The following is a 13,585-nucleotide window of genomic DNA, read 5'->3' on the forward strand; positions in this document are numbered from 1 at the left end:
AATTCATCTGCAAGATTTTTTTTTTCTTTTCCCATCTTGGATTAATTCATTTTGTAGAGCTGAAGGCAGACCGCAGGAAAAAAAAACCCAACATCCAAGCCTTGGATGCAAGTTTCCTTTTGAGCATCACAGCTACAGTACATGCCTGCCAAGTAACCCAAGTTTGAAAATGATGATTTGTGCAAAATGAAAAACCTGGCTGAAGGCCCAAGCTGGAGAGGTTTAGCAAGCTGTTTGAAATACAAGTGGGAGTCTTGTGACACAGCGATGTAGGCATTCAAGGTTTCACTTGAAAAAGTCAAGTTTTCAAAAGTCTGAAAGTAGCTACATCTGTTTACAGTACATTACCAGGATGCTGAGGCTACTAATGTGCACTTAATGTTGTTTTTAATTATTATTAGACTTTCATTCAGCTCCAACCAGTCTGTATTTTTGTCTTCCGATTGCGCACGCTATAACTTTTAACAGTCATACTGACATCATAGAAAGTGTTACCCTATCAACTGGTGATTTCTCTCTCTCTCTCTTTCCCTCTCTCCCTCTAGTCACAATTGACTTCCAGTTTCAGTACCTAGAGCAGGGGGATACTGTTTCTGCAACGATGGAAACTGAATCAGGAAACGGAACAAGGGCAAATGAGGCTGTGGTCGTAGAACCCACATCCTTATCCCACTTCAGTCCACAGCCGGACAAAGTCAACAATGAAGTTGTCAAAGAAGACCTGCAAGCTGCGAGGAAGATAGAGAGATTTGACATCCCACTAGACAGCCTGAAAATGATGTTTGAGAATACCACTGCCATGAATCCAAGTTCAACACCTAAAAACGTAAGTAAAACAACTTGCAAAAAGTGTAAGTAAAACATAATAGCTTATTTTGTAATTAAAACATACGCTCTGTTCTGATCATACTTGCTACCTTATTGGCCATTTAATCTTAAACCTTAAAATCAGATTATTATAATAAACTACAAGAAATCTATACCCATCAGACATTTGTATATGTTAATTATGCCCAGACTTTCTTCTTTTGGAAGATCTTTCTAAACAAAAGTAAAAAAAAATGTTTCGTTTCAGTTCTTATATGGTTGTTATGTTCTTATAGGATCTTTGAAATGCACAGGAGTTAAGAGAAATGGTTTTCTGTCTGTTTTTCTTTTCAATTTTGCTGTTAATGGGAGACAAAAGCACTTTTTGCACTTCAGTATAATACAAACCTGAGGATGTGAATAATAGCTGTCTGTTACGCTACTGTATAAAACATTCATGAAAATACATACAGCATACATTGATGTAGAACATAGTGGCTTTAGTTATAGGGTAAAGTGCTTTGTTGGTTTCATACACTCCAGTTAATCATCCAACATGTCTTTTGAATTCCATCTTTCACCTCCAGGAAAAATCTTTGAATTAATAGGTCAACACATGAAAGTCTTAGCAAGGTAAGAATTTAAACTCGTGCACGACACCTAAAAACACAAAGGCCACCCATACCTGTAAAGTACAAAGCTTAAATAATATTTTTATAATATTTTTTATCACTTGAAGTTTTTATAGAGTTCTAATCTAATATTAGGAACTGTTGTTAAATTTCCTTCTGTCTGTTGAATTTGTATTCAATAGTTGTCAAGTAAAACCAAAATTAATTGTGTTTGGATCTTTCAGATAAAAGAATCTAAAAGAACTTGATTGTACTAAAATGTAAACTTTCTCTGGCTTATACTGTCTGGTGACACTGTATTTCAACATAGAAAGGGCATGAGATACTTATGCTGGATTTTAAAACTTCAGTTGAAAAATCAGAAAACTGTGACTAAAATATTACTAGGAGCTTCCTGCTAGTTCAGCTAATGGGAGTTTTTCATCTTGGCTTACCCAACTAAAAAAAAAATTAAATATAACACAACCTACTTTAACACAAAATGGGTCAAAGTGTATTTAATGAAATACGAGTGGTCAGGAAGATGTGTACAACTGCAGTTAAAGTTTTCATTCTTTACAAATTTGCAACTCAGTTTGGAATACTCAATGTGAGACAGAGAAATAAGATCTATAACACATGAAGTTTAGACAAGATTGTATTTCCTCTGTGACCTTAGTATGATTAACCAAGTGTGTCATGTACTCTTACAACAATTGTAACAACATATTAAAGCCACTGTGTTGAATAATTTATAAGAAATAAGCTGTAGGGCATAATAGAAACAAAAACAGTTTTACCTGTAATAATATTTTCCAATATACAGACCAATTTGAATCAAAACCATAATTATATTGGCCTGTGAAAGAAAAAGAAAGAGAAATAAAAAAATAAATAAAGATCTTTCCTAATTTGACAGTTTTTTTGAATGTGTATACTTATAGGGAAGTGAGCAAAGTAAACTAGTCAACTAGTATAGGGTCCTGGCAAGCAGGATAAACAATGGCCAGGATGCCAGTCCATCACAGGGACCAGGAAAATTCATTTGTTATAAAAGCTTCCAAACAGACATGTCACCTTCAGTTGATTTTGGAGGTTATCTGGCCATTAGCCTGACTCACCCTACTACTATAGACTTATAGGGTTAGAGATAGTGGTGTAATTGACTGAGATTTTGTAAAGGAAAAACATGGCACATTGTGTTTAATTCATAGTAAGTATCCTTTTAACCAATGTGAAACAGATCCTGTCAGATAAGATATAAATTCAAATTTAGCCAACATATTAGGGTGACATCATTTGACAAATCGCACTATTAAAAATCAGAAGACTTTGTGAGTCTTTCATTCTGCTCTCAGAAAGATAAATGTTTCTCTCTTGTTTTAATGGAGTTTTCTAAAGCATAATCATCTAAAATCAATGTTCTTTACATGAAAAATATAACAGGAAAAAACAAACAGGCAATGATGGAAAGTACCTTATACAGTATCACAGAAAGTTCAGAGTAATTTGTTGTAGCACATCAGATCTAGGAGGCAGATGTGAGATTTTACTTTATTACGTGTATTTTTCTAGGAAGTATTGAGGGTATATCATTCTTAGTGTTCAGATTGCAGTTTGGAGATTTGGAATGATGTTTTATCAAATGTGTCACCTTCCTTATTCCATCACTATAATTCAGTGATGCACAATTATAGTTTTGGGTGTTTTTGCTTCTTCCCTATTAGTAGAAATAATTATAAACTTTTTATAATGATACATATCCACATTACTAAAGCATAAGAACATGAGGAGGCCATTACAACAGGTACCTCCTGTTTTATATTTTAAATGCCCTTCTTGTTAGTTTCCATGCATGCCCCCTGGTTCCTGCTGCACTGTTCGTTCTGTGTCAGGAACGATTTCAAGAATTTGGCTACTTGAATCAGGACCCTTTCCAGTCTTCTTCATTGAAGATCAAAAGGATTCAGTTCTATTAATCTTTCAGTGTAGAACGTCCAGCAATGTATCTGGTTGCTTTTCCCTAGACTGAGCGGTATTCCAGAACAGCAATTTATTTTAAGAAATGTGATACCAAATTATACACAGTAATCTCATAGAAATGCATGGTACAGCATTAAGGTAGCAACCCTTTCAATTTTGTACTTTTAAGATAACGTTGGCTTTTTTATTGTTTCCCTTTTTTTGCAGCAGAAGGTTCTATAGGTTCATCTGTTAGGATCTATAGTGTAAGAACATGGATGAATGAGGCTGTCACCAGTTAAAAATTGCAATTACTGTAGTGCTTTTTTGTTTTTGTATGTACTTTGTATGATTTCTGAAAGGGCATGTGACATTTTAATTGCTTATTTGAGTAGTGCACTAAGCAGCAGTGCCATGTTTTAATAAAATACAACAAAGCAGATTCTTCAATTAGTGTTCTAATTGTAACTGTAATGGCACATTGAGTAATTACTAGGCTAGTGACTGGTCATATCAAAAATGTCGTGCTACCACCCCTGTGGCAGACAGACCATTCATTCAGGCTGCTGTACTTTTATGTGTCACACAGTAACTCCAATGTGAATTTCCACACTGTCATGTGCAAGAAAGAGATGTAAAAAGAAAGAGAAAATGTATTCATAGCAAAGCAATCCTAAAAATCATTAAAACAACCAAGACTTAAATTTTTTTTGTATTATTTACTTATAACTGCATATACAACTTCATAAGCTGTTATTGCCAACACTGAGATAAAATACTCAAAGTATCACATTCCTTCCTTTTTGTTATCTTATGAAAACAGGGATAATATACATGTCTACCTAGAATCTTCTGTCCTCTGCGGATTCACTGAACTGACTGTAGAGCTGATATACAGTAGGAAAGTAACCTTAAAATAGCTCTGGCACAACTATTAGGTGGCAGTCAGTGTTCTGTAGATATGGCACAAAGAGAAAAGAGCATAATACTATGTTATTTAAGGATAATTGGGAGGTTTATGGTTAAGATCTGATTTTAAACTTAAAAATAATACTTAATTACCATGTCCAGTGCAACAGAAAACAGCTGAAACTTCTCAGGCCTTCCTCAGTGGAGTGATGTGTCCTGTGTGGATACAGCCCTTCCTACATTGGCTCACGTTCGATGTGTATGCCAATGTTCTGGCTATTCACGGAAGGGAGGATGTGGAAAAAAAAACAAAGAACAAACAAGATCTCCTGTAGAGCTCTTATGGCACGCAGTTAGTGTGGAGGTTTTTACAGTTTTTAAGGTAGCTTAAATGCTGCTTTCAAAAAGATTTTCTAAAAAAACAAACACCTATCACTCATGATAAAAAAGTATCACCAAGAATTTGGAGCAGTACTATAAACTGGGAGTGACTCCAGTCCACAAGCAAACATGGAACTCAGGAGTTCTGCACTGCCACACCACCATGTCGCTCTGGGTCACTGATAACTGGAAAGAAATAAATGTCCAAGGGTTCCAGACAAATTCAGTAAACAGGGCAAAGCAGACATTGTTGTAAAGCAATGTTTAGAAAATGTTTGGCCCATTGCAAAATTAGTTTATTTCTGAAAAAGAGATGATAAAGCATAATGATCATTTTAAAAAAGTACACTAGTTGTGATTATGAGGCCTGATTATATTTCTTTTTAACAACACCTGTGTCATAAGTATACTTTTATCCTTGGATAACTTCTATGACTTCAACCCAAAAAGACTGCAACAGGAGCAGTTTTTGAGTATTTTGTCTTTTTATAAAATGTTCTAACTGTGATTGGCTAAAAATATATGTTTTTTACTTGATTCCCACTACTAACTGTATCTATAAACATATACGGAGAGGCAATAAAAAGTGTGAGTTCTGTAAGTGAAACCATTTTATGACACCATGAAAGTTCATGTGGCAAATACAGTACATCGTTTGTTTGAATTTATCAATGGATCACACAGAGGAAACAACCGCAGTTCAATGGCTGGGAACTAGTAAATGTCATCAAGTAACAGGTGGGACTGACTTGTGCCCTGGCACTTTTCTGAAGTTTAAAAGACATTAAATGACACAGATGTCTCACAAATGTTTATGGGAGAGCTATCCTATGATGCTGTAATGCCTGCAACATCTTTATAATGGTCTGTCATGTGGGTTGTTGCTGCAGAACATAATGCCTCCACCCCCAGGTGTTTGGTTGGGATTCATATCAGATGGTTTTGAAGGCCAATATGTGTAACCCTAACTGTGTGCGCACTGTCGGCTGCAAAGTGAATTGTCTGTGTCTGTCAGCTTCAACTAACAGTGGAGGAAAACCTAGTCACAAAAGCTTGTCCACAGAAACCAGTTCTGATAAGAACTGAACATTAACTGCACTCCACATCATTAGTCACAAACTCCATGTAGACATGGGGCTGGATATCAATAAAACTCAGATTGAGTCTCAGTTCATCAGAAAACGATATCTCTCCAGCTTCTGTGATTAGGGTTGGCTCAATTTGCTTCACAGATTTGCTCCACACATTGATGTTGATGATCTGACCATGATAGGGCACATTGCACTGCAACGTTTTGTCAAACATCTTTGAACTGTGTAGTCACAAACTCTTGACCTGCTTTGAGTCCTGATGACAGCAATTGAGTGTGAAGGTGTTCAAGAATATATTAATCCTGGTTTGCTGTGGTGAAACATAAGGGACAAGGACAAAGATGATCACTAACGTTGTCCTAACACAGTCTAACAGATGTGAAATGGTTACATGATGGGCTTTGAGATGATGTGCAGCCAGCTTTAATGACATTCCAACACGTACAATCCCCTGCAATTCTCAGTTGTGGTATCTTGCAGATGAATATTACAGTACCATTCATTTAACCCTAACTTCAAATCTGTTTTTACGGTGCTCACACATTGTGAGCAAAGGAGGATTGTTATGCAGAAATGTGATCAAGGAGCATACAAGACATGACTCCTATAAAATTATTTTCCGCTCATTATTTAAATGCTCATGTTATATGATGTATGCCACCAGGACGTGACACCAAGTTTTAGAGGTCTTGACCTGGAACCCAAAAAAAAGACTAAAATTGAGAGGTTCTAGAGCTCAGTTCCAGGGAACCCCAGAATAAATTGAGCACAAACTGTATCTCTGCAACACTGTATAACCTTTCAGCACAAATTAAAGCCTCACCCGAAACAAAGAGGCCTTTGCAGAAATTCTGACGCAGGCCACTGCAACTAGTGCGTATCAACACTTCTATAAGTGGACCGCTTTTATTAAATTTGTTGTTATTTATACAAAACACACTGTATTATGCCAGTCCTGACTTAAACTATTGACAGTAATGACAGCAGTCTCATTCTTTTTTGTCCTCATGGTATCTTTGTGGGAAGCAGCTTTAAAGTGGGAACAGCATGTTTCCAGACATTTTAAACTGTCTTTGGGACTATAAACAAACTTGCCTTGAAGGAATGTCCTTTCAGCGTAGTTTAATAGTGAAAGGTTTCTTTGATTGTTACACTTCAACTACAATATTGCATGCACATGGCTATATTGCTCCCACACAGAGCTCCTTTCCTTTACTCTATTTATCTTTGTACAAGAGCAAAAAAACTGTGTGCTATTATAAGTGTAGATAAAGAGAAGACTGGTTAGAACTGTTTGCATTGAAAGACAAAAAGCATCTCTCAGAGGGTAATGAGGCCAACAGATGTTAAATGTTACTTGATAAGCAGACATTTAAGTGTTTTGAAACAAACTAGGACGAGGAAAAATCAGGACAAGAAATCTCCTAGAAAAAGCCTGTCTGCTAAAACAGCATGATTTTAATTGTAATTAATTACCTCTGATGTTGCTTTTAACATTTGTAACTTTTTTGTAGAAAAGATTGCATTGTGGATTTCTCATCTTTCATCCACACTAAAAAGCACCAGATGGAGATGGAGAATCTAGATCTTTTTTTGTCATCTAAATTGTAATCCATTGAAGTTGTTCAGGGGGGCTCATGCTCAGTCAATAAAAAACTGGGCTAATCACCTACGTAGAGCTCTGAAATGATACCCATCACAGCTTTCCTACCCGGAAAGTCAAATAATCTAAGGAAATCATGGAATATTTATTATTTATTGTGTGAAAATAACTTCAGAAAGTACAGTCTCTGCAAGTGTTCAAGAACTTTCCATGCCAATAGCTATTCATTTACAAATATTTTCCCTTGCCTTTAGAGTTTTTTAAGAAAAACAATTATACGGGATAAGGGAAAGTATTTTTAAAGCTTTTCTAAATTTGAATTGGGCTACAGCCTGGTTTAAATGGTGCGTTGTCAGTTTTATTGCTTAGTTACATTTCTGAATTAATCATTCAGATTTGTTACTTCATTAATGTTACGTTATATCAGAATGCATTTCCAGAGTTAATCTGTTAGCTCAGGCACATTTGCTCCGTAGGTGTTCTGAAAAAGTTTAGTAAACGGCACTATGGGGTGCTGAAATATTTTCAAACATGTGTCTGAAATGTTGTTTGCTAGAAAAAATAAGGTTATGGATCACAGCCTGCATCTAAAAAATGCAGTATCATAACTTAAGTTATCACAAACCCTCTTTAACATCTTGTTTAACTGTGGTTGAAAAGGACAGTTTTGTTTGACTGAATTATGCATCCAAGCGTGAAAAAACAAGGCTTAAATGAAAATATCTTTAGTACTTCCTTCTGTACAGGATATTTTTGAGAGTGAAGCTAAACAATTTGTAGCAGTACAACAGTGTAAGTTTTGACTAATATGTGATTTTGTTAAATAAAATTTAATAAAAAGAAATTGATTTTATTAAATAAATGAAATTTATACACTAAAACAACAAATAATATAATGATTACTAACTTACCAACATATTAAATTCACGATTCTCTATATACAGTATGTGTATTAGAATATACTACAGAAAGGTGTTGTGCACAAGGTACAGTAGATTTTCACTCTGTTCTCACGTATTTGAAACAATATGTTTTTACACCGAACCTCTTCCTCTATTAGTAACCTACCAGAAATGGCAATTTGAGTCCAGAGTCAGTGCTTATCTCTAAGCCATTTGCAGCATTTCAGAGATAAATTATGAATCATTTGAAACAAAGAAAATCATACATCTACTGAAGTTGTTAAAGGGGAACTGCAACACTATTTTTATATTTCAAGTTCGGAAAGAATCAGCATTGATGAGAGCATTTCAAACCGCAATGAAATTAAAATGTGCACAGTAATGTGTAAAACCTCCAATTTACATCACAAAATAGACTAAATTTCCAGGTGTGCACAGCGCCACTTTCTGCAATTCAGAATGAGGAAGCCAAACGTCTGGTGACATGTTGTGGCCCAATAATGTTGTAAACAAGCAGGTTCGTGAATACATCTCTTTTAACCCAATAGAAATATTGCTCTCAAATTCAAGGAGGTTTTGCCAACAAATACAACTTACTTGTTAACGGGTTGAACATTTCTGTGGTGAAATGTCTGCTGCACAATTTGTACTTATTTGCTCTTACATCACATAAATCCTTACAGTGACTAGTGAGTAGGAAGGGCAGCTTCACGTCACTGTTCGAACAAACCCTCACTTGCCCATGAGACCAGGGGTTTGCGACAACATGGTGACTATACAGTACTTTCACAAAGTTCACAATTTTGTGCTTGATTTCGGAATTTGTAAAGTTTTGTGATATCGTCAATTATTTTAATTTGTTATCAAGATTTAATAACCAGTCTGTGAAATTGGGACTGCAGTTCCCCTTTAAGACTTTGGCATAAACTTTTAAAGCGTTTTAAAAACATTGTACTGTACATCTGTAAGGACTTTAGTATGGAAACCAAAAGTGGAAATACTTGGAGTATATCCGCAGGAGCGTCACCTATCGTCACGTAGGACATTATACGGTATATTTCTAACTTTGTACAGTATCTTTATATTGTAGCAAGATGGGGTCAGCAGATTTTCAGGCTCTTTTTAGAATGGAAACTGCTCTTTACAGGCAGCACAGCAGCAAAGACAGCAGGAGACAAAGACAATGTAACCAGAGTATAACACACTAGGGTCACTTGGGGTATAGGTACATAGGGATAGGTTGGTTAAGTGGGTACAGGTATAAAAGGGTGTAAACCGGGGATAACTACAGTATTTATATGACAACCCAACAGCCCACAACAATGTGCAACCGCACCAGATGGTCAACCCGCGCTGGCCAGTAGCCCTCAGTTCCCCCTTTGGCTTCTCCTCCCATCCTGCCCCTCGCCGCACACCTTGGCTGGGTGCACTTCAGCCGCAACGCCAGGCGGGGGCGCCACAATATATTATTACATAATTACATATCAGGATGGAAATTTTGACCTTTGTACATTGGTCAATTTTGCTGGGATTCTACCAATTTTACCAATATAAAGAAATTGAACTGCATAACAGAGTATAGAGACATATTTTAAAGAACCTTAAGGTTTAAGGTAAAGAACATATTTGATGATATCTTGTTTTGTTTTTTTTTATGTTACTCATCATACACAAGATGGATATATTGTTTGGAGAAGACTTTTGAATGATTGTGTAGAAAGGGATACAAAGTAACTGTGTATGGATAACCCAAACATCAGTGAAACAGAAACAATATACTGTAGCAGAGTTAATAGACCTATGTCACGCTGAATGTAATATTTTAATATAGTGCTATATGGTAAATGAATTGATAATCACTGCCATCATTTAAGTGCTTAGGAAAGCAGAGTGTTGGTGTCAGTTTCATGAAATGCCTTTTAATGGCTCATTCAGTTCCTATGGATACCAGCATATCCAAACATATTAGAGTGACTATGGAAATGGGACAATTAAATCTTTACTATCTAACTTAAAAGCGTTTGGAACATCCCCTAGGACAGCTTCAGGATGAGAATTTATATTTATATAATAAACAAGAGCAGAATCATAATTTGTGTTGCAACAAGTTATCCACATTAGATGAATGCCTTGCAAACAAATTTTAATTTAATAATGTTCGACAATTACAGTCACATTTGTTTAATTTCTGTCATCACTGAATCCCTTGCAGTACCAGATAATAGCTATAGTTTCATATATTCAAGTGTAGGCAAAACTTTTACAGTGAACTATTTCTGTAAATTTGGAGAAATAAGTTACTTTTTTCACACAGCAATATAATTAAAATTATGCAATTATCCTAACTAAGAAATCATTTTTGATTTTATATATACTTGTCAACTAACTTTAATTTATTTTAGCTGGATGAAGGTGGTGGTGGTAAATATTTGGCTTCAATGTGTTCAATACAATTTCCAATACACTTCACAAATCATTACCCAATAAGTCAATAGCTCATTCATTGATAACATCATCCAGTGGTAAAATGACTAACAGTTTTGTGACATAATGTTATAACATAATAACTTCTTATTTGGAAAATAACAGATAATAGTCAACTGATAATCATTTGTTTTCCTCTATATGGCAAACAAATTACAATCTCATGCTATTTCCTTTAACCTCCTGGCTACTTCAGTAGTGCTTTCCAAACAGCTGATACAGTACTCTAGATCAGTGGCAGAAATGTGTGAACTGCCCAGAGGTTAAAAGCACTTAGGTTATTGACCTTACAGAGTTTACCATTTCACCTCTAACTTGAGTGTGGAATCCTGTTCTGGAGTTTTAAAAAGTTCAAAAAAAAATACTCCAACCCCAGAGGTTTCACTCTGAACCACAAGGTGGCAGTCTGTCTTCTAATCACACAATACCAGATTGAAGTTGACAGCTCTCTGAAGGGTACATTATCCGAAGATTAATTAAAGAAAAACGGTTTAGGTACACTATGTTTATTGTTTTCATATCATTCATATCATTCTTATGATTGGACCTCTTAAGACTTGTTTATTGTGTATTACAAGGAAAAGTCAGCAACAAAAAAAAAAATTTCCCCCGAAAAACTATGAAAAGACGTCATAAACTTTGGGTTGAACTATGTTTCTTCAGAAATAAATAGAAGTCTTTGTGCTGATTTATTACAGTAAGTTTATATTTTAAGTTTGTTTAAGATTAAGAAAATGTCCATGTTTCCATGTTTTACATATTTATATACAGTTACAGTAACCAATACTTTATCTGGAACCTGAGCATAGTGCTTTTTATCTCATGTCTATTGTGGCCCTAGCATGTTCATTAGATTAATAAAAGTCAGAACAAAATGCTTTAGGTGGTTGTTTTTCTTTAAGTTTAGCTTCTAATGTTCAAATGACTTTGAGAGTTCTGAGATAAGGTGTCAAATATGATTATATCACAAGGCAAGCAGTTGCTAAATATATGCTCTGTTGCTGTGAATATTGCGCTGTTGTTACGTGTACTACTGATATGGATTTCTGAGGCTGTAACAAAAACTTTATTTCATGTAGTTTGTTTGGCTTTGTCCTTCTTTTCTGTAGTGTACATACAGTATGTTGGCTTTCCACAACAGAGCTATATTACTGTATGTTGGTCTTTGCCTCATTTACATATAATTTACTGTTGCACTTTCACTCTGTGGTTAATTGCTAGTGTCTGATTTTTGTATTGAGAAACCTCTAGTTGCCAAGGCACTATAGGAATATTAATGAGGTAAATACAGTCTTTTTTAGGTAATTTTTTTTTACTTTAACAAGGAGTATCACACCAATAACAAGATAAGCAGGAAGCAATGTAACAAGTTCAATAAATGTCTCTCTCCCTCCCTCCCCCAGCAGTATCTCCTCAGACCCCACTTTCTTCATTGTATCTAATTCCAGCTTTGCTCCAGATCTTGAGAGTGACGTCGCTAGCCTTATTTACTCTGGTGGTAGAAAGTTCCAGCATCACTATAGCAAACTGCAAGCTTAAGGAATATGTTCTATTTGGGTTGCTGCATAAATGTAAAATGACTGTCTTTCAGTTTAACTCTTATGCTCCTTAATTTTAAGAACTACAACTTAAAATAACACCTGCAGAAATATGAAGTGGTTTTTAAAGTTAGCTGATGCTTCTGATCACCTCACTAACTAATTTTTCCCCTCCATTTCCCAAAAAGAAGAGAATGGCTGAGTGAGATTGCGTATACATAGAGTAACAAATAGATCAAGGTTTAGCTGTACCCAGCAGAAATTTAACAGATGAATATTCAAGTAACATCACTTAGATAGATTTATTCCTTTCAACTGTTGGGTAAAGTAAGCAGACAAGTGCGATACAGATGTGTGGTTGGCTTTATGTACAGCAGAGGTTGAACTGAGAACTATCATTCCCCTTTTGATTTGTAAAGATGTTTTAAACAAGGGAATGTCTGTGTTAACTTGGCACTCTAAAAAGTAAAGACAGAAAGGAATTCAGAAGCTACCAACCAACACTGCATGTTTTCACTTGACTGTAACGAGAGCAAAAGAAATTCAAAAGTATTCTCATTGAAAACACACAATCATCTGTTTCCCTATTGAAGAAATAAGCCAATCAATAGCATTTTTATCCCAATGGTATCCCATTTTATTAACAAAATTTAATCCTGTGATAATTCATTCATCTTCACCCCCACATTTCCTTCTAAATTGTCCATAACTATAATGCTTACAGTTATAATATGATTCTAATGACTAATTTTTGAAAGAAGGTTTCTGGCTATATACTGTATGAAATATTGCAAGCAGTTTAATGTTCTTTTTGGTTATAGTTTTTGACCTCAACATTAAATGTTGCCAGAAGCTTATTTTTAGGCACAGAAATCTGTATTTCTGGCAACAAATGAATATATTATCATAAAAGGTCCCTGAGTTTTAATTTTAAATGCTTAAAATCTCGTTGGAGGATTGCCAAGAGTTCTAATTAGGGAAGAGGTCCATGTAATTGTGTTTGAAATATTTTCTTTTCCAGTATATTTTTTGTACGGTATATTAATAATAATAATTTACACTTACACTTATATAGCGCTTTTCTGGACACTCCACTCAAAGTGCTTTACAGGTAATGGGGACTCCCCTCGACCACCACCAATGTGCAGCATCCACCTGGATGATGCAATGGCAGCCATAGTGCGCCAGAACACTAACCACACACCAGCTATCAGTGGTAATAGAGCAGAGTAATGAAGCCAATTCATAGAGGGAGATTATTAGGAGGCCATGATTGGTAAGGGTCAATTGGAAATTT

The 13,585-nt window shown here is 35.4% G+C and overlaps 1 protein-coding gene across 1 annotated transcript in view; it reads left to right on the forward strand.

The window, feature by feature from the left end:
* The first annotated feature begins 383 nt into the window (after positions 1 to 383).
* LOC138242029 (LIM domain and actin-binding protein 1-like) overlaps positions 384 to 13,585 on the forward strand; it is a 35,970-nt gene continuing 22,768 nt past the window's right edge. Inside the window, exon 1 of the mRNA XM_069196718.1 lies at positions 384 to 826. Within this exon, the coding sequence (XP_069052819.1) occupies positions 602 to 826 (225 nt within the window). The 5' untranslated portion in view covers positions 384 to 601. The remainder of the gene's footprint in view (positions 827 to 13,585) is intronic.

Source organism: Lepisosteus oculatus, chromosome 12, assembly GCF_040954835.1.
Source record: "Lepisosteus oculatus isolate fLepOcu1 chromosome 12, fLepOcu1.hap2, whole genome shotgun sequence".
Lineage (NCBI taxonomy): Eukaryota > Metazoa > Chordata > Actinopteri > Semionotiformes > Lepisosteidae > Lepisosteus > Lepisosteus oculatus.